Below are 19,270 nucleotides of genomic sequence, written 5' to 3' on the forward strand. Positions count from 1 at the left end.
GACAAATAGGTTTGCTAATCATTGAGGTACGCACATCAGTGGGCCGAAATTCTTACTTTATATAAATATATGGAAAAATAACTTAAATACACAACTATAAGTTTTATATTCTCTAATTTTCCCTTCTTTTTTAAAATATTACATAATTCCCTTTTTTTTAATTTTAGTATAAGTGTATAGATACATAACATTCTCTCTCCTATAATACACAATTACCCATTTTAATGCCTATTTTTTCTCCATTAAAACACTCAACCTTTAAAATCAGTTTTTGGATTTTGAATTTTCTCCATTAAAACACTCAACCTTTTAAATCAGTTTTTGGATTTTGAATTATTAATTTTAATTAAAACACCCAATTTTGAAATTTTGAATTTCAAATTTTAAAAAATTTGAAATTTCAAAAATCTGGACAATTTCTCTCTCGTTCAGTTCTTACTCCATCACGTTTTGAGTTATTCTCTCCCGTTCAGTTCTTAGTCGATGCATTGATACATGATTTAGATGTGTATCATATGATTTACTATGTATCAAGAGCTTTTGAAAATTGTTATCATGTATCAGTCAATAAATTTAATATCTGCCCCATCAAATGTGCTTGCTGATACATATCGACTCAGTGTGTTATAGTGTTTAGACGATGCATTGATACATGAATTTGATGTGTATCATATGATTTTCTATGTATCACGAGTTTTTGAAAATTGTTATCATGTATCAGTCAATAAGTTTAATAACTGGATGTTCATAAAAATGTCTTCAAATTAGATGATATAATCTTGAATTTTCAAAATTTGAAATTGTTATCATATTACGTGCTGAATTAATGCTTATTAATGAACTGTTACCGTAATTTAAGATGATTTAGATAACAAATTTAAATGTTCCATTTTTTCTCCCTTTTAATCTTAACAGTTTTAAGTTACTGTGTATCATTTACCATGTATCGCAACATACTATGTATCACGCCACAACAATTATAAAAGATTATTAGTAAATACCAAATTTGTTGGGACAAAATGTAAGGTAGGGAGCAGGATCGATGAAGTCCAAATTGGATATGATAGAAACTATGTACTAGACAGCAATAAGAAAATGAAACCAGTGGCAATAGTTTATGACAAGAAATCAGGAAGAGTAATGAATATCCAAGCGACTGCGCCTTGTGCATTTCACTGCAAATTGGATCATAAATGTAAAAGGGAAAGGTGGATTTGTGTATCAGCTCGTTCAGCATTGTCTTTGGAGACTCAAGGGTATCCTGACGCTGTAAATCATCCAAAGTTCCCTTCCACAATTGTGAATCCAGGAAAAACTTATGCTCACTCCGTGTTGCATACTTTCTCCATCAAAAAATAGATTTGGCCCGTATCCTCTTAATAACATTGTCTACTTCAATTGATTTTTGTATCCAATTACGTGCTGAATTAATGCTTATTAATGAACCGTTACCGTAATTCAAGTTGATTTAGATAACAAATTTAAATGTTCCATTTTTCCCCCTTTTAATCTTAACAGTTTTAAGTTACTGTGTATCATTTACCATGTATCACAACATACTAATGTATCACGCCACAACAATTATAAGGGATTATTAGGAAATACTAAATTTATCGGGACAAAATGTAATTATTGTATTACACTATGGGATTCATTAAATTTATACTAAATATATTGATTGATATATATATATATATATATATATATATATATATATATATATATATATATACTAATTTTTAGAAATGTGTGTTGCGCATTTATTCTAAATAATAATGTATGCGTATAAATTTTAAAAGTTCATAAATTGATATTGTGAAACATAAAAAAAATTATAAAGAAATAAGAGATTCTTACCAAATAAATATAGTTAATTTATTGAATTATCACATATAATTATAGTTGTACACTATATCTTGTCCTATATTTATGATTTATATGATGCCACTAAAACTGAAAGAAGGAAAAAATGACACAAACACAACTACATATGGTAAAACACGTATGAAGATTGAATAAAATAAAGAAAAGATTTTGAAATTAATAATTAAATACTACCATTTCTTATGATTTATAAGATATTATCGAATGCATAATTTATAGTTTGCAATCCAATTTTTTTCCTTCATTCAATATGAGAGAATGGAAGATGAAGTTTTAAAATTCGGAAAAGGGTCTAAAATACCCTTAAAGTATTGAAAATGGTACAAAATTACCCTTCATCCACCTATTGGCTCTAAAATGCCCTTTTCATCCACCTATTGGCTCCAAAATACCCTTGTCACCCACCTTTGTGTTCAAAATTGACCACTTATTTAACGATTTTAAATTTATACTATTCAAATATTTTTAAAATACTTGATGTTCAACTAATGTGTTATAATTTAATTTATTTGTATTATTTATAAACCAACCCGCTACCCACCCATTACTAACTAAACCCCACACAATTAATTATCTAACTATAATATAAAATTCGTCATCCCGAATTAATTCATGCACTTTTTAAAAATATAATTTTATAAATATTTATGATTTCTTTTAATATATTATTTTGAAAAAAAGTTACCTATGAAGTAACATCACATAATTGCACGTAAGAATAATTAAGATGAACATAGTCAGACTTTTAAGTTTATCGGTAATTTTTATTTAGACACTTGAATGTATGATAATTTACTTCTATAGATATTTTCGCCTCAAATTTTTAAAAACTCAATTGCCAGAAGCTTTTCTATTGTTGTATTAATAATGTGAGTGATTTATTAATTTGGAGGGTTTAATAATTAGTAATGGATGAGTAGTAGATTAATTTATATATTAATAAGTTAAATTATAGCAAATAGTTGAACGCCATGTATTTAAAAAATATTTAAATAGTTTAAATAAAAAACCGTTAAATAAGTGGTCAATTTTGAATCAAAAGGTGGATGACAAGGGTATTTTGGACCCAATAGGTGGGTGGGAAGGGTATTTTGGAATCAATAGGTGGATGGAGGGTAATTTTATACCATTTCCAATACTTTAAGGGTATTTTAGACTCTTTTCCGTTTAAAATTTAATTTGTAGAAATTAAATGAAAAGTATTGATCTTTAATCTTTCATCTTTGTTAATGTTTCTCATTTTATTACAATTATAAGTCTATTCAAATTTTTACTTTTAACATCTTTTCACTTTTAGTATTTAGTATAATATATATGATATTGTTTATTATTTAATTAGTTAGATATTTAATTTAGCAAAAAGGTAAAATTATAATCCAAATTTGTACTTAAAAGCATAATGAAACTTAGCATACCTAATTTGTACAAGTTACTTAAAAGCATAATGAAACTTAGCAAACCTAATTTGCACAATTCAAACAAGATGAAATAAAAATTTAACATGAGAAGCTATACTGCATAGTCCTTAAGAGAAGAGTATCAACAACTTGCTTCGCTTATTGAAATTTTAATCTTATTTATTAATTATTTTGTTTACTCTTATTTATTAATTATTTGTATCACATAAACAACAAAGTCGATGTAAAACTTATGACTTTACTTTATCGTATAACTTACGAATACAATTTTTGAGCCATCATCCTTCGCACTACATACTTAAAAGCATATAAATACTACTATAAAAAATTTCTAATTCATTATTTAATCCCACATCTTCTCTATTGAAGAAGCAGAATTACAAAAAAGAGAACTCATGACATATAATTCAAGAGATTAGCCTATTAACAGACCAAAATAGTTGCAACTCAACAAACCTATTTATCAAAATATACAAAGCGAGAAAAATAAATGATTAATTTATACAAAAGGAAAAAATGAAGGGATTTTCAGCAAGACAATTGCAAGGAATATTAGTAAAAATGTATTAGACACAATTATTATTACAATCCATCCTAAAAGAAGTATCATATAAACCCAAAAATAATTAACATATATTAATACATAAATAATGGGAGTACAACCAGCATATTTCTAACACCCAAATAAAGTTTCATACAATTATCAAAACCCAAAGAAGCATAATATTTTTTGCACCAACTTTCTCATACCTGGAACGACTTGCTAGGGAAAGGATCAATTCGGCAGCAAAATAGACACTTATGAAAAGGTTTCCAAATCTAAAAGGATTACTGAGAAGTGAAGGAAAAGGACAATTACATATGCTTGAAGAAACAAATATATAAAATTGTCTTATGATTGCTTTTCTAACATTATTTTTTTTCAAGAAATTAGATGTTTGAGTGATTATTTTGATTGATCAATGTATATATTTTTCTATGCAAATTCATAAAAATTTGTAAAGAATATGAAAAAGCTATTACTACATGGAAGATGAAAGAGACAAAACATTAAAATCGAAATAAATACGGAGATAACTAAGTAATTCAAACATTTAATAATTGTGGGAAGATGGAACAATTTCTACATTCAAATTCAACCTAGAAAATGAATGGTTTTCTGTTTAAAAGTTTTTTATTTTATTTTATTTTTTTTAATCTTTAATGTAGAAATAAATTGTTAATAAAAATTTGTATGAGCATTTTCGTAATTCAACTTCGGACTTGAAGGCTTCCCACTTGTAATAATATATGATATGATGATTCAAACAATACAACGATTACAGAACTCCGTAACCTAAGAAATTATAAACTCTAATTTCTTCTACCCAAGACACAAAACTAATCTCTAGTTTTGTATCTTCTAATGCTTTTCAAGTTCTTCAACTTGTCAAGCAATTTCTACTAAACAAGACTCTTAACCTTACAATTTTAACACTCAACTCGCAACACTCAAAAGTATTTATCAAAACTCTTGATCGTGTTTTGATCTTCTCTTTTTGTAAGTGCGCGATTTTTTCTGATGCAAATAGCTCCCTACTTATAGATCAAAACTTCCACAAGTCCTTGTATAATTCAACTTGTATTTGCCTTCTACAAATCCTTGTTGACTTCTATTTGGACTTCATTTCTACAAAATACTGCACATCAACAAATCTTTGTTGATCTCGACTTTGACAAATGCCTTGTTAATCTTGAAAACCTTGCTGCACTTTAACTTGGATAAACACAAATTTTCCTCAAGTAAATAAGAAGGTATACTTTCCTTATTTAAATAAGAAAATATAATTTCCTTTTCATCTTGATTTAGTTAAAATGGTGTATTCCTTATGCAATCTTGAATTCGTTGAATTCTCTGAAACGTGTTGACTCTACCTGTTCAATACAACTTTGCCAACAATTAACAAATTTTATCCTTTTCCCATTACTATAAACACATCTTAACATCCAGATTTAATTATCAATTGAATATACTACAAAGTTATTACTGAAATTCTATTTTTCCTCCTCTGTCTTTTCATCCAACATAGCTGAATAACTCGTTTCTTCTTTTTCTTTGTTTGGTGGAGATCTACTCCTATGCTCAGTGTCTTTGTTTGCATGTATATAACCTTGCTTCTGCTCGCCGCTGGCGCACCTCTCCTAACTATTGCCCATTTATTCTGGAATAATCTTTTTAGGAGGGACAATTTTACATATTTCTGCCAAATCCTTCTATTATTAAGTACGGCTGAGTATCTTCGCTACACTACTTTTTAGCTTCTAAAACCTCGGTTCTACTTGAGTCCCTACATTTTAGGTAACAACTCGATAGAAATCTCTTCCTTATCAGATATTCCATGACATGAGATTTATGCTTCTTATCTAGCAAATACCCCTTCAGTTATCTATGATTCTATTCTTCGCCACAATAAGCATCTGATTTCAGCTTTAGGCAATTCACTCAATGTGTTCAGGTAGTCCTATGTCTGACCAATTTTAATTCCTTGAGATGTGATGGGAAAATTTTTTGCACTTGGAATATATGGACAACATTATCAAACTACCTGTTATTTTCACCAATTTTATAGTCCTTAGTAGTCCCGTGAAATCTTAGCTTTTTGATGTTCTCACACCTTGGAATGATCTCTTTTTTACAACATTATCGGAGGACTTCAAAACAAAATTCAAGACTATGGCAACTGATATTTTTGCTTACTATGTTATTATCTAATATTCAAACCAAAAATTTGTTGAAGAACAACATCAGGCCCCACTTTTATTTTGAGGACACCCTTAAAATAAAATCCCCAAAAATTGATGAAGTTCCATTGTCAAGATGGAAATCTAAAGGTCACCTATCTACATGACAAAGAAAAGAGTGGAACATGGTTTTGCTTCTTACCGGCAATTGTTCATTTTATGGTTTCAAATTATTGGTATTCAGAGAAGAAAGCAGGAAACTTATCATCTTTCAATTTAAAACTAGCTGCATCCACATATTTTAGGCCCCATATTGACTTGGCCAACATGCATCAACACATGGCTTTGCCTTAGGTGGTTACTGACAAAAATTTCAGCTCCATTTTGTATAAATAATCCCCCATTCATGATCCTTTATCATCATCAAGCACAAGCATTATAAATTTAGCCATCAAAGTTTCCTAAATTTCTAATTTCTTGTTTCCAGTCTTCAAAGGAAAAATGGCAATGCTCAGCGCTAAGAAACTCATCAAGATGGCCAGGAAATGGCGGAAGTTTGCAGCCATACAGAGGAAAAGGATTTCATTTCCAAGAAATGGTAGTGATGCAGACAGTTGCAGTACATCTTCATCCTCTATAGTGGAAAAAAGACATTTTGTAGTATATACAGCTGATCAAGTTCGCTTTGTCATTCCATTGGTTTACCTTGAAAATGAGATCATTAGACAACTTTTCAACATGTCCGAAGAAGAATTTGGGCTACCGAGTGGTGGTCCAATTACATTACCCTGTGATTCATCCTTCATGCACCATATCATTTTGCTTATCAAGAAAGGCATAACTGCTGGAGATCTTCACAAAGCGTTGCTCCTATCAATTCCTTCTTCTTGCTGTTCGACTTCTTCTTTGCACCAAGAAAGTGGAAACCAACGGCTTCTTGTTTGTTGAGTCATAATACATGCTAGCTGAAAATAGTTTTTTAGATAGGCCATACACGAATAAACATTATTGTAAAGTGAATCATACAGATATTTCTAATATTATTTTATCAGAGAAAGTTTACCATATCCACGGCTTTCACTTGTTACGTTTAGTTATGAGAAGATTTTACAATCTAATCCTCGATTGGTACCTCTTACGTATTAACACCACTTTGTTTATGGCAAGCATTTCACTTACAGCAGTACCTTCTAGATTGAATAAGGTCTAAATGATCAATAAATCAACTATGCTCCTTTTATGAGTATGTGCATTAGTATGTTCTAATCAGGCTTTGCTGAAGTATCTGCATTAGGGTGTCAGGGATGAGAGACAACGACATCTGAAGTACCGTTGTGCTTTTCTTCTAAGTTAGCATCCAGTGTGAACATTTTGTGGTATTTTCAGAAGCAATTAGGTGATAAACAGTATGAGCTAACTAGTCTTCAAATCTAAAGAAAGACTCAAGTATGATATCTGAATAACTGCAGATGTCCTTAAAATTCCATTAGATTGAATAAATAGTCATTTGATAATTCCCGTTCTTTCAAGATATGGTTTTTAACTCTAACTGATGTTATAAGAATGAACAATTAACTCATAATCTTAAGAAAGACACAGAAAAGGAAAGGTTTTTGCACTGTGTATATATATGTTTAGAGGAAGTTTGACATCCTAAAGTTTATCCAAATATACAGACACTAAACTTGTTGAATAGTAGGCCTCAGCTTCTCATAACTTAGAATCAAGGACATCATAAAAAATTTTAAGCCTTAAGTATTGATAAAGCTGATGACTTGGTTCCGCTACGTAATTCCTTGTTTCTTATCACAAACAGTCATTCTTATTCTGCTAAATGGTACTTTCTTGGATGTGTTAGTTTGCAAGCAAATATAACCAATTAAATTAGTTATTATAAGAAACAGTACTTCTGCTATTAATAAACTGATCATGTAACAACTTCTATAGATTTTTGTGTTTCTGAACTATACAGTGAAAGTTCTTTTAACAATCTCCTATTTCTAACATCTAAATCTACAAAATTTCATGTGCAAGAGAATTTGCACTTTGATACAATTCATGATCTCAAGCAGGATGTGAGATGAACAAACACGTCTTCCTTGCAAGGTATCGTGAGACCGCCCATTGGATGATCGAAACCAAACTGTTCTTCAGCTTGAGTTAACAAGTCTTGAAATAAAGGCTGGCTCAAGTATGATATTGGCACGACGAATCTCTTCTTCTGGCTCTCTCCTACATATACTGCGCAATGTCCTTTTGGAACACCTCCGGAATTTGAAAACCTCCTCAAGATTCTAGTACCTTGAATAAGCGGACTCATTTTGATGCCCATAGTGAGATACTTTGTAACTTTAAATGATGACTTCATAGAAAGAGAAAGTATTTTTGAGGAATACACAGCAAGTGAAACTTGTGTTCTGCATAAAAAACTTTCTATGAATGTATATATACAAAGTTAGTGGTACATTTCATATCCAAATTTAATGGTGAAGAGAATTTTGTGGCCACTGGTGAGGGGACAATGGCACATGAAACATCACATGACCTTCCTTGCTCTATTATTATCAAGTATTCAGAAAACAAATTTGTTGAAGGACAACATTAGGCCCCAATTTTATTTTACGGACACCCTTAAATTAAAATCGACAAGGATTGATGAAGTTGATGCCAAGATAGAAATCTAAAGGTCACCTATCTACATGACAAAGAAGAGATCAGAACATAGTTTTGCTTCTCACCAGCAATTGTTTATTCAATGGTCTAAATTATTGGCATTGCTGAGAAATACCAAGTAGGCCTATTTAATCAAAGAATAGAAAGGAAGAAACTTATCTTCTTTAATTTTCAACGTAGCTTCACCCACAAATTTTAGGCCCCATACCAACATGGCCAACAGACATTAGCACATGGCTTTGGCTTTGGTTAGTAACAAACACTTAACCTCCATCTTGTATAAATAATCCCTCTTCTATGAGCCTTTTCATCATCAATCAAAAGCATAATCAGTTCAGCCATAAAAATTCTCTAAATTTCTTATTTACTCTCTTGTTTCCATTCTTCCAAAAAAAATGACAATGATCGGTACCAAGAAACTCATCAAAATGGCCAGGAGATGGCAGAAGTTTGCAGCCGGGCAAAGGAAGAGGATTTCATTTTCAAGAAATGGTAGTGATGCAGATGATTGTAGTACGTCTTCATCGTCTATAGCTGAAAAAGGACATTTTGTAGTATATACAATTGATCAAAAGCGCTTCATGATTCCCTTGGTTTATCTTGAAAATGAGGTCATTAGGCAGCTTTTAATCATATCTGAAGAAGAGTTTGGTCTGTCAAGTGGTGGCCCTATTACATTACCTTGTGATTCAGCTTTTATGGACTACATCATTTCGCTAATAAGGAAAGGCCTAACTGCAGGAGATCTTCACAAAGCATTGCTCCTGTCATTTCCTTCATGTTATTGTTCGACTTCTTCTCTGCTCCAAGAAAGTGGAAACCAACAGCTTCTTGTTTGTTGAGTCATAATCAACATTATTTATACTACATCCTAGATCAAAATAGTTTTTAGATAGGCCATTGACTAACAAACAAAATTGTAAAGTGCATCACACAGATTGAATTTTATTTAATCAGAGAAAGTTTACCATATCTGTCGCTTTCACTTTTACATTTGGTTATCATAGGTCCCAAACAATAATTATTTTATAGGTCCATTTAGTTGTCAACCTAATGAAGAAATAATGTAACTCATAACTTCCATCATGTCAAACAAGATTTTTTGACAAATTTAATACCCCATATCAACATCCAACAGACATCGCGTTGCTTTGTCTTCCATGTTGATGTCAGCATATTAAAAATAAACTTGTCAAAGAAAATAAGATGCCCAAAATATATTTGTGCAGAAACAATTAGGTGATAAAATAATTGCAGATGTTGAAAACGTCCTTAAGTGGAGTCATCTTGATTCCTGTTCTTTTAAGCTATATATAATTTTTAACTCTAAATGATGGTCCAAGAATAAACAAGAAACAAATAATCATGAAAAATGCACAAAAAATGAAATATTTTGTCACTGTACATGTTATGGAAAGTCTCACATCCAAAATTTAGTAGTCGAGACAATAAGGTGGAGCTGGTGAGGAACAACTCAAATGACATTCTTATTCCGCTAACTGATGCTTTCTTCGATGTGCTAGTTAAAATAAAGAAGATAGACGAGAAGATAAGGGGCGAAGGACTTTTTGAAATCCGATCGGTGTAAACATGATATAAATTTTTCTTTGTCCTTTCTTAAGTGCAACTGTTGCATGCAGGGGCTTAATTAATTTGCTTAGAAGAAATATCCTACATGAACGCAGATACTTCCAAAATAGTGATTATTAGAACCAGCACTTTTGCTATACATAAATTTATTATTGAAGAAATTTTCTAGTATGTTGTCTTTCTGAATTATACAATGGATTTTACTCTTTCTAATATCTAAGTCCTACTACTACTTTACAAAATTCCATGTGCAAAAGAATATGCACTGTGATACAATTCATCGTCTCAAGCGGAATGTGAGATCAACAAACACATCCTCTTTGCAAGGTATTGTGAGACCACCCATCTGATGATTGAAGCCAAACTCTTCTTCAGCTTGAGTTAACAAGTCTTGAAATAATGGTTGGTTCAAGTAAGATATTGGCACCACGAATCTCTTCTTCTAGTTCACTCCTACATATACTGCGCAATGACATTTAGGAACACCTGCGGAATTTGAAAACCTCCTCAAGATTCTAGTACCTTGAATTGTTAGAACAAATTACTCAAGAAACTGATTTGAAAAATAAAAATAGAGTGAACTTATGAAATTCTAGCTATATATTAATCTGCAGAAAGTCTGAATTTATACAAGGACATTAAAACTAAATAAGAAAATGTGCCACTAACTACCATAAAAAGGGGCCACCAACAGCCATAAATGGGACCACTAAGTTCTGGAAGTTAAGCAACTAAAGTTGACTAAGTCTATCTAGAAAATAGGAAGCACTAAACTGAAATAAGTAAAACGGTAAAAAATAATAATAAGCTGGAAAAAATGTCAATTGTCTAACACTCCACCTTGGCATTTTTGTGGCAAACACCAAATCTTTGCGTCAGATCTTCAAACCTTTCCTTTGGCAATGACTTGGTGAAAATGTCAGCTAGCTGGTTCTCAGATGAACAATGAACAAGCAACACCTTTATTAGATTATTGGACTTCTCTAATAAAATGAAACTTGATCATGATATGCTTAGTTCGACCATGAAACACTGGATTTTTTGAGATTGAAACTGCTGAACTGTTGTCACACATGATCTTGGTAGCTTATGTTTGTTCATGGCCTAAGTCTTTCATCATCTTCCTCAGCCAGATAGCTTGATTCCAGCAGCTATGTACTAAGCTTCTGCTGTTGATTGAGCTGTAGTTTCTTGTTTTCTAGAGCTCCAACTAAAAAAACTTGTCCCCAAACAAAAAAGATATCCAGAGGTGCTTCTCGAATCATCAACTCCACCACCCCAATCACTATCAGAGTATTCGATGAGGTTCATATTTACTTCGGCAGATGTTGGGAAAAAAATTCCATACTTGCTGGTTCCTTTAATATACCTCAACACTCTTTTAGCCGCTGTGAGGTTTGTGTCTCTAGGAGAATGCATGAACCTAGAGACCAAACTAACAACAAATAGAATGTCAGGACTGTTTGTGGTTAGATATAGAAGACTGCCAATTAAGCTTCCATATATACAATCGTCCACTTTTTCGGAATCCTCATCCTTGCCAAGCTTCACACCAGTAGATATTGGAGCACTCACAGGTTCGCAGTATTGTTTTTTGAACTTGTTTAGAATATCCGAAATGTATTTCTGATGGCATATGAAAATTCCATCACTGGACTACAACACTTTCATGCCAAGAAAGTACTTCATGACTCCAAGATCAGTCATGTCAAAGATTTTCTTCATTTCATCCTTGAACCTTTGGATTAGTTCAATTTTGTTTCCTGTCACAAGCATGTCATCCACATAATTGAGACAATTAAGGACTCACCTGCAACAGTGAATTTCACATACAAAGTAGCTTCACTTTGACTTCTACTAAAGCCAAGTTGGATAAGATGATTATCCATCCTCTCATACTATGCCCTTGGGGCTTGTTTTAGGCCATACAAGGCCTTCGTTAAGAGATAAACTTGATTCTTTTTTTTGGGAGTTGAGAAACCATCAGGTTTCTCTAGATAGATCTCTTCAGCAAGCAAGCCATTTAAAAAAGTCGATTTGACATCATGTTGATGAATCTGCCAGGAACTATGAGATGCAAATGCAAGAACAAGCTTGATTGTGTCATACCTTGCTATAGGAGCAAATGTCTCCTGGTAATCCACACCATATTGTTGTGTGTATACCTTCACCACTAATCTAGCCTTATGTTTGCAAATTGTTCCATCAGGATTGAGTTTAGTCTTGAAAATCCATTTTACACCAATCACCTTGCGATTTCTAGGTATGTCAACAAGCTGCCAGGTTCTGTTCTTCTCGATCATGTCGTTCTTCTTGCATATCTCTCCTCCATGCCAGAGAGTCTTGTGCTTTAGGATATCTTGTTGGTTTAGAGTAACCAAGTTACGCCGCTGATAGACATCTTTTAAGGATCGAGTTCCCCTCACTGGTACATCATCCACTAGTTCATCTTCAAAAAGTTGAGGCTGCTCTATTGAAAATAAATCAGAATAAGAGGTCTTCTGATTTTTCCAATCCCAACCAGCTACTTCATCAAACTTCACTTCTCGGCTGGAATTAGTTTGTCTAATTTCAAACAAATAATCATGTAACCTTTGGATGAACTATAGCCCATAAATATGCCTTTATGAAGCCTTGTTTCCAGCTTACTCCTCTTTGTTTCTGGAACTCGATAATAACATATACACCCAAAGATTCTGAGGTGGTGTACTGATGGTTTGTTCCCACACCAAGCATCATATGGAGTCATGTCCTGCAAGGCCTTTGTAGGCAATCTGTTCAGCAAATATACAGAGGTATTGACTGCCTCAGCCCAAATTGATTTGGGATCTTTCTTTCGAGCTAAATACATCTGGCCATCTCCATTACTGTCTTGTTCTTCCTTTCAGACATGCCATTTTGTTGTGGAGTGTATGGTAATGTTAATTTGCGTTCAATACCTGTGCTACTACAAAACTCCACAAATTGAGAAGAAGTATATTCTCCTCCATTGTCAGACCTTAAAGCTTTAATACTAAGATTACATATTTTCCACTAAAGCTTTAAATTGTTTAAAAACATCAAAGACTTCACTCTTCAGTATTATGAAATAAATCCAACACATTTTGGTGTAGTCATTAATAAAAAGGAGAAAGTTTTGTTACCACTCAGTGAATTTGTTTTCATTGGGCCGCAAACATCCGTATGAATGAGCTGAAGCTTCTAGTTTGCTCTCCGTTCTTGATTTGCTTGAAATGACAATTTTGTTTGCTTTCCCTGTTGGCAAGTTTCACTAACTTGAGCATTATAAAGAAATTCAGACATAGTTTCCACTAGCTCCTTTTTTTTCATCTCCGCGATGCTTCTCAGATTTAAGTGACCAAACCTTTTGTGCCATAGGTTTGTACATGTTTGTGAAGTAATAGTGTAAGCCTGCTCAATTATTTTCTCCCAATCAATATAAAACATTCTGTTGCTCATCTTGACATAAAATAACTCTACTCCAGAAGGGTCAAAAACAACACCTTCACGATTCTTAAAATGCAGAGAATAATTATTTTCAAGCACTTGTCCAACACTCAACAAAATTTGACTCATATCAGGTGTGTACAAAATATCAGGAATAGTTTTGATACCTGATATTGTTGAGATAGACATTGTACCTCTGCCTTTGACTTCACTGCCTCATCGTTTCTCACTTTTACTTTACATTTGTAAGTATCATCGACGAATTTGAACAGTTCAACATCATTGCAAAGTGATGTGTGCAACAATTGTCAAGAAGCTATGAATAAGAGGATTCATTGATTGAAAAGTATGAAACTGCAAAAAGTTGCTCCTCATGTGCATCGGCAGCTTCTGCTACTTGTGCTTGCTAAGCACCAGAGGCCTTTGCTATTGATTTGCATACCTTGGATATGTGTCCCGTATGCTTACAGTTGCCGCATATAGCATCGACTCTCCACAAATAATACTTCTCCAGATGTGTATTTCTTTTACAATGTTTGCAAGGAGGGAACTTCTGCTTCACATCTCCACTATTGTTTCCTCCATCATGCTTGACCTTATTCTTTTGGTGGAATTGTTGCTTTCCTTTTTGCTTTTGTACAGAGAAAGCTCCTTCACTGAACTTTCCCCGTCTCATAGTCCTCCCTTGCTCTTGTGCTTAAAGAGCACTCATTAGTTCACTTAATGAAAGTTTGCCCAGGTCCTTGGATTCTTCAAGAGAGGAAATCTTAAATTCAAACCTCTGAGGAAGAGTCACAGGCACTTTCTCCACAATTTGTTTGTCTGTAAATTCTTCACCAAGAAGTCCAATGTTATTAACAAATAAGGAGATTCTATCAGCATACTTACTGATAGTTTCATCCTCCTGCATAGTCAAGGACTCAAACTCTCTTTTCAGGTTCAACACTTGCATTTGACGTGTTCTATCGTTGCCTTGATATTCTTCTTTCAACCTATCCCAAGCCTTTTTTGCAGTTTTGCAAGCTATGATTCTGTAAAACATAGAATCTGCCACAGCATTCTGCATAAGCGACTTGACTTTAGATTTCTTTGCCTTCTCTTCGTTGTTGGATTTGATCTGAGCCAAGGTAGGATTTGCTGGTAGAGCAACAAGTGGTTTATCATCCGTCACAGTTTCCCAAAGTTCATAGGCTTCAAAAAAAGCTTGCATCTTCACAGACCAAGTTTGGTCATTTTCACCGGTACAAGTGAATGGTGGATTTAAAGGTAGGTTGTTGGATGTCATTTATGTTGTAGGTTAAAACCTTTTGGTCCTGTAAGATCAACTAGAGGCTCTGATGCCACTTTTAGAACAAAATACTCAAGAAACTGATTTGAAAAATAAAAATAGAGTGAACTCATACAAGGACATTAAAACTAAATAAGAAAATATGTCACTAATTACCATAAAAGGGGTCACTAACAGCCATAAATGGGGCCACTAACTTCAGGAAGTTGAGCAACTAAAGTTGACTAAATCTAGCTAGAAAATAGGAAGCACTAAACTAAAATAAGTAAAAACAGTAAAAAAATAATAATAAGCTGAAAAAAATGTCAATTGTCTAAAATGAATAAGCGGACTCATTTTGATACCCATATTGAGATACTTTGTAACTTCAAATGATGAATCAAAAAGAAAAAGAATGCATGATTTTGAGAAATACACAACAAGTGAGGCTTGTGTTCTGCATAAATAAAAGACTTCCTATGTATGTGTATATATACGAAGTTAGTTGTAAGTTTCATGAACAAATTAAATGTGAAGAAAATTTGTTGGCCACTGGTGAGAGACAATTGCATATTAAGCTTTGGATGGTTTTGCTTACCCTGTTATTGTCAAGTATTCAAACAATACATTTGTTGAATTAGGCCCCAAATTTATCTTACGGATACCCTTAAAATAATATCGACAAGGATTGGTGAAGTTGATGCCAAGATGAAAATCTACATGACAAAGAAGAGAGAAGAACATGGTTTTGCTTCTCACCAGCAATTGTTCATTTAATAGTCTCAAATTATTGGCATTGGTAAGAAATGAAGAAACTTATCATCTTATATATTCAAACTAGCTACATCCACAAATTTAAAGCCCCATATTAACATGGTGAACAGGCATCAGCACATGGCTTTGCCTAACAAACTTATCAGCTCCTCTTGTATAAATTAACTCTCTTCCTTGATCATCAAGCACAAGCACTATCAATTCAGCCATCAAAACTCTCTAGATTTCTTATTTACTTTCTTGTTTTCAATCTTCCGGAAAAGAAAATGGCAATGATTAGTACCAAGAAACTCATCAAAATGGCTAGGAAATGGCAGAAGTTTGCAGCCATGCAGAGGAAGAGGATTTCATTTCCAAGAAATGGCAGTACATTCTCATCACCTATAGTTGAAAAAGGACATTTTGTAGTATATACAGTCGATCAAGTTCGCTTTGTCATTCCATTGGCTTACCTTGAAAATGAAGTCATTGAACAACTCTTAAACATGTCCGAAGAAGAGTTTGGACTGCCGAGTGGTGGCCCTATTACATTACCTTGTGATTCAGCCTTCATGGACTACATCATTCCACTAATAAACAAAGGCATAGCTTCTGGAGATCTTCACAAAGCGTTGCTCCTATCAGTTCCTTCTTTTTGCTGTTCGACTTCTTCTTTGCACCAAGAAAGTGGAAACCAACATCTTCTTGTTTGTTGAGTCATAATTAACAGTTTTCTAATTACACTCTAGCTTAGATAGGACATAGGATGAAGAACACAATTGTAAAGCTCATCATACAGATTCAATATTCAATATTATCAGAGAAGATTTACCATATCTACATGTTTCACTTTTACATTTGGCTATGAAAAGACGTAACAATCTAATCCTGGATTAGTACCTCTTATGTATTAACACCACTAAGATATCAATTCTTCATTCAAAGGACCCAAGCTATTATTATTAATCAATAGGTCCATTCAGTTGTCAAACAAATGAAGAAAGAAAGAAATCTGCAAAACTTCTCCACAAATTTAAGACCCCATAAACAATATCCAACAGACATCAGGCTTTACTAAAGTATCGTGTGGCTTTCTCTTCCAAGTTAGTATCAGAATATTAAAATAAAATTATTGAACTTAATAAGATGTCCAAAATATATTTTTACTGCAGAAACAATTAGGTGAAAAAACAACTGCAGATGCTGAAGAACCTAAATGATGTCCAAAATATATCGCCTGGCTTTGTCTTTCAAGCTATGATTTTTAAATCTAAATAATTTTGAGAAATGCTCAAATACTTTGTGTATGTGTATATATAAGTTTATGGCATTCAAATGACAGTCTTATTCTGCTAAATGATACTTTCTTCAATGTGCTAGTTTGCTCCACGCCGTGCAACTGTTCCATACAGGGGCTTAAATATTTTTTAAAGAAATATTATAAATGAATAACAGAATTTTTTTAGCAAATAGTGATTATCAGAACCAGCACTTCTGCTATTCATAAATTGACCATTGAAGAAATTTTCAAGGTTCAAGCGTTTCTGAACTATACAGTGGATTTCCTCTTTCTAATATCTACGTCCTACTAATTTACAAAATTTCATGTGCAAAGAGAATTTGTACTTCAATACAATTCATCGTCTCAAGCGGTATGTGAGATCAACAAACACGTCTTCTTTGCAAGGTATTGTGATACCACCCATATGGTAATCGAAGCCAAACTGTTCTTCAGCTTGAGTTAACAAGTCTTGAAATAAAGGCTGGCTCAAGTATGATATAGGCACGACGAATCTCTTCTTCTGGCTCTCTCCTAAATATACTGCACAATGACCTTTGGGAACACCTCCGGAATTTGAAAACCTCCTCAAGATTCTAATACCTTGGATAAGAGGACTCATTTTGATGCCCATAGTGATATACTTTTTGTAGCTTTAAATGAATGACTTAAAAAGAGAAGGATTTCGAGAATACACAGAAATTGAGACTTGTGTTTTGCATAAAAAGCTTTTTGTGTATGTGTATATATACAAAGTTAGTGATAAGTTTCATATCCAAGTTAAATGGTGTTGAGGGTTTGGTGGTCACTGGTGAGAGACATTGGCACATGAAGCTTCACATGGTTTTGCTTACTTTATTATTTTCAAGTATTCAGACAATAAATTTGTAGAACGACATTAGGCCCCGCTTTCATTTGAAATAAAAACCACAAGAATCAATGAGTTGATGCCAAGATGGAAATCTGAAGGTCACCTATCTACATGACAAAGAAGAGAGCAGAACACGGTTTTGCTTGTTAACAGCAATTGTTCATTTAATAGTCTCACATTATTGGCATTGCTGAGAAATACGAAGTAGGCCTAATTAAATAGAAGAAAGGAAGAAACTTATCATATTTCATTTTCAAACAAGCTGCATCCACAAATTTTAGGCCCCATGTCAATATTGTCAACAGGCATTGGCACATGGATTTGTCTGCGGTGGTTAGTGACAAAAACTTCAGCACCATTTTGTATAAATAATCCCCATTCATGATTCTTTTTCATCATCAAGCTCAAGCATTATCAATTTAGCCATCAAAGGTCTCTAATTTTCTCATTTAGTTTCTTGTTTACAGTCTTCAAAGGAAAAAATGGCAATGCTCAGTGCTAAGAAACTCATCAAGATGGCCAGGAAATGGCAGAAGTTTGCAGCCATGCAGAGGAAGAGGATTTCATTTCCAAGAAATGGTAGTGATGCAGACAGTTGCAGTACATCTTCATCATCTACAGTTGAGAAAGGCCATTTTGTAGTATATACAACTGATCAAGCCCGTTTTGTCGTTCCCTTGGCTTACCTTGAAAATGAGGTCATAAAGAAACTTTTGAGCATGTCTGAAGAAGAGTTTGGGTTGCCGAGTGGTGGCCCTATTAAATTACCATGTGATTCAGCCTTCATGAGCTATATCATTTCACTAATCAAGAAAAGTGTAGCTGCGGGAGATCTTCACAAAGCAGTGCTCCTCACGATTCCTTCATGCTGCTGTTCGACTTTTTCTATGCACCAAAAAATTGGAAGCCGACAACTTCTTGTTTATTGAGTCAAGGACAACATATTTTTCGCAGATGGCCAAAATAGTATGTAGAGAAGTAGACATTTAAAAATGCACAATTGTATAGAACATCATACAAATTGAATACTACTTCATTTAAAAATTCACCATATTCATGAGTCATGGCTTTCACTTTTTTATTTTTTTAAGAGAAGTCCTAAGCATCTAATGTTGGATTTTGGAACCTCCTTGACAGAAGGAGTAGATAATATGAAAATTTGACACCGAGTAGATCAATCAATTAACAATAATTCAGCTATCTCAAACCCCAACAGTTTAGTCTCAATTATATGAATCACCTTTAAGCATTATGCTCTAATCAGGTTCATTCATTCCAGTTATGAAAAGTTTGTCTTTTAAGTAAGAAGACGGTTCATCAACGAAGGATGGTTATGCTTATCCATCAGTTGGTTTATGTTCTCAGTT

General features: G+C 33.2%; 8 protein-coding genes across 8 annotated transcripts; 4 read left to right on the forward strand and 4 right to left on the reverse strand.

Moving 5' to 3' along the window:
- The first annotated feature begins 5,301 nt into the window (after positions 1–5,301).
- LOC101254589 (auxin-responsive protein SAUR68-like) lies at positions 5,302–7,090 on the forward strand. Its single transcript, XM_019213497.3, has one exon. The coding sequence runs from the start codon at positions 6,525–6,527 to the stop codon at positions 6,969–6,971; it is 447 nt and encodes a 148-aa protein (XP_019069042.1). The 5' UTR covers positions 5,302–6,524; the 3' UTR covers positions 6,972–7,090.
- Positions 7,091–7,938: 848 nt separating this feature from the next.
- Positions 7,939–9,783, reverse strand: LOC112941374 (auxin-induced protein 15A-like). The gene has a single exon (XM_026030729.2). The coding sequence runs from the start codon at positions 8,389–8,391 to the stop codon at positions 8,080–8,082; it is 312 nt and encodes a 103-aa protein (XP_025886514.1). The 5' UTR covers positions 8,392–9,783; the 3' UTR covers positions 7,939–8,079.
- On the forward strand, positions 9,092–9,538 carry LOC101253994 (auxin-responsive protein SAUR68-like). The gene has a single exon (XM_004237406.5). It carries the CDS (start codon positions 9,092–9,094, stop codon positions 9,536–9,538), a length of 447 nt encoding a protein of 148 aa, XP_004237454.1.
- A 1,661-nt stretch (positions 9,784–11,444) lies between the features above and the next one.
- On the reverse strand, positions 11,445–12,175 carry LOC109120062 (secreted RxLR effector protein 161-like). The gene is made up of 3 exons (XM_019213427.1): positions 12,097–12,175; positions 11,979–12,049; positions 11,445–11,912 (listed from the first exon to the last, which is right to left on the reverse strand). Exons 1-3 carry the CDS (start codon positions 12,173–12,175, stop codon positions 11,445–11,447), a joined length of 618 nt encoding a protein of 205 aa, XP_019068972.1.
- A 9-nt stretch (positions 12,176–12,184) lies between these two features.
- On the reverse strand, positions 12,185–14,409 carry LOC104647048 (uncharacterized). The gene is made up of 3 exons (XM_010321611.1): positions 14,202–14,409; positions 13,430–13,541; positions 12,185–12,836 (listed from the first exon to the last, which is right to left on the reverse strand). The coding sequence occupies exons 1-3, from the start codon at positions 14,407–14,409 to the stop codon at positions 12,185–12,187; spliced, it is 972 nt and encodes a 323-aa protein (XP_010319913.1).
- Positions 14,410–14,430: 21 nt separating this feature from the next.
- On the reverse strand, positions 14,431–15,018 carry LOC101268177 (uncharacterized). The gene has a single exon (XM_019213428.1). The coding sequence runs from the start codon at positions 15,016–15,018 to the stop codon at positions 14,431–14,433; it is 588 nt and encodes a 195-aa protein (XP_019068973.1).
- Positions 15,019–15,893: 875 nt separating this feature from the next.
- Positions 15,894–17,752, forward strand: LOC101253683 (auxin-responsive protein SAUR68-like). Its single transcript, XM_004237405.5, has one exon. It carries the CDS (start codon positions 16,041–16,043, stop codon positions 16,467–16,469), a length of 429 nt encoding a protein of 142 aa, XP_004237453.2. The 5' UTR covers positions 15,894–16,040; the 3' UTR covers positions 16,470–17,752.
- Positions 17,753–18,385: 633 nt separating this feature from the next.
- On the forward strand, positions 18,386–18,832 carry LOC101253080 (auxin-responsive protein SAUR68-like). The gene has a single exon (XM_004237403.5). It carries the CDS (start codon positions 18,386–18,388, stop codon positions 18,830–18,832), a length of 447 nt encoding a protein of 148 aa, XP_004237451.2.
- The last annotated feature ends 438 nt before the right edge of the window (positions 18,833–19,270 follow it).

This window comes from Solanum lycopersicum, chromosome 4, assembly GCF_036512215.1.
Source record: "Solanum lycopersicum chromosome 4, SLM_r2.1".
Taxonomy (NCBI): domain Eukaryota; kingdom Viridiplantae; phylum Streptophyta; class Magnoliopsida; order Solanales; family Solanaceae; genus Solanum; species Solanum lycopersicum.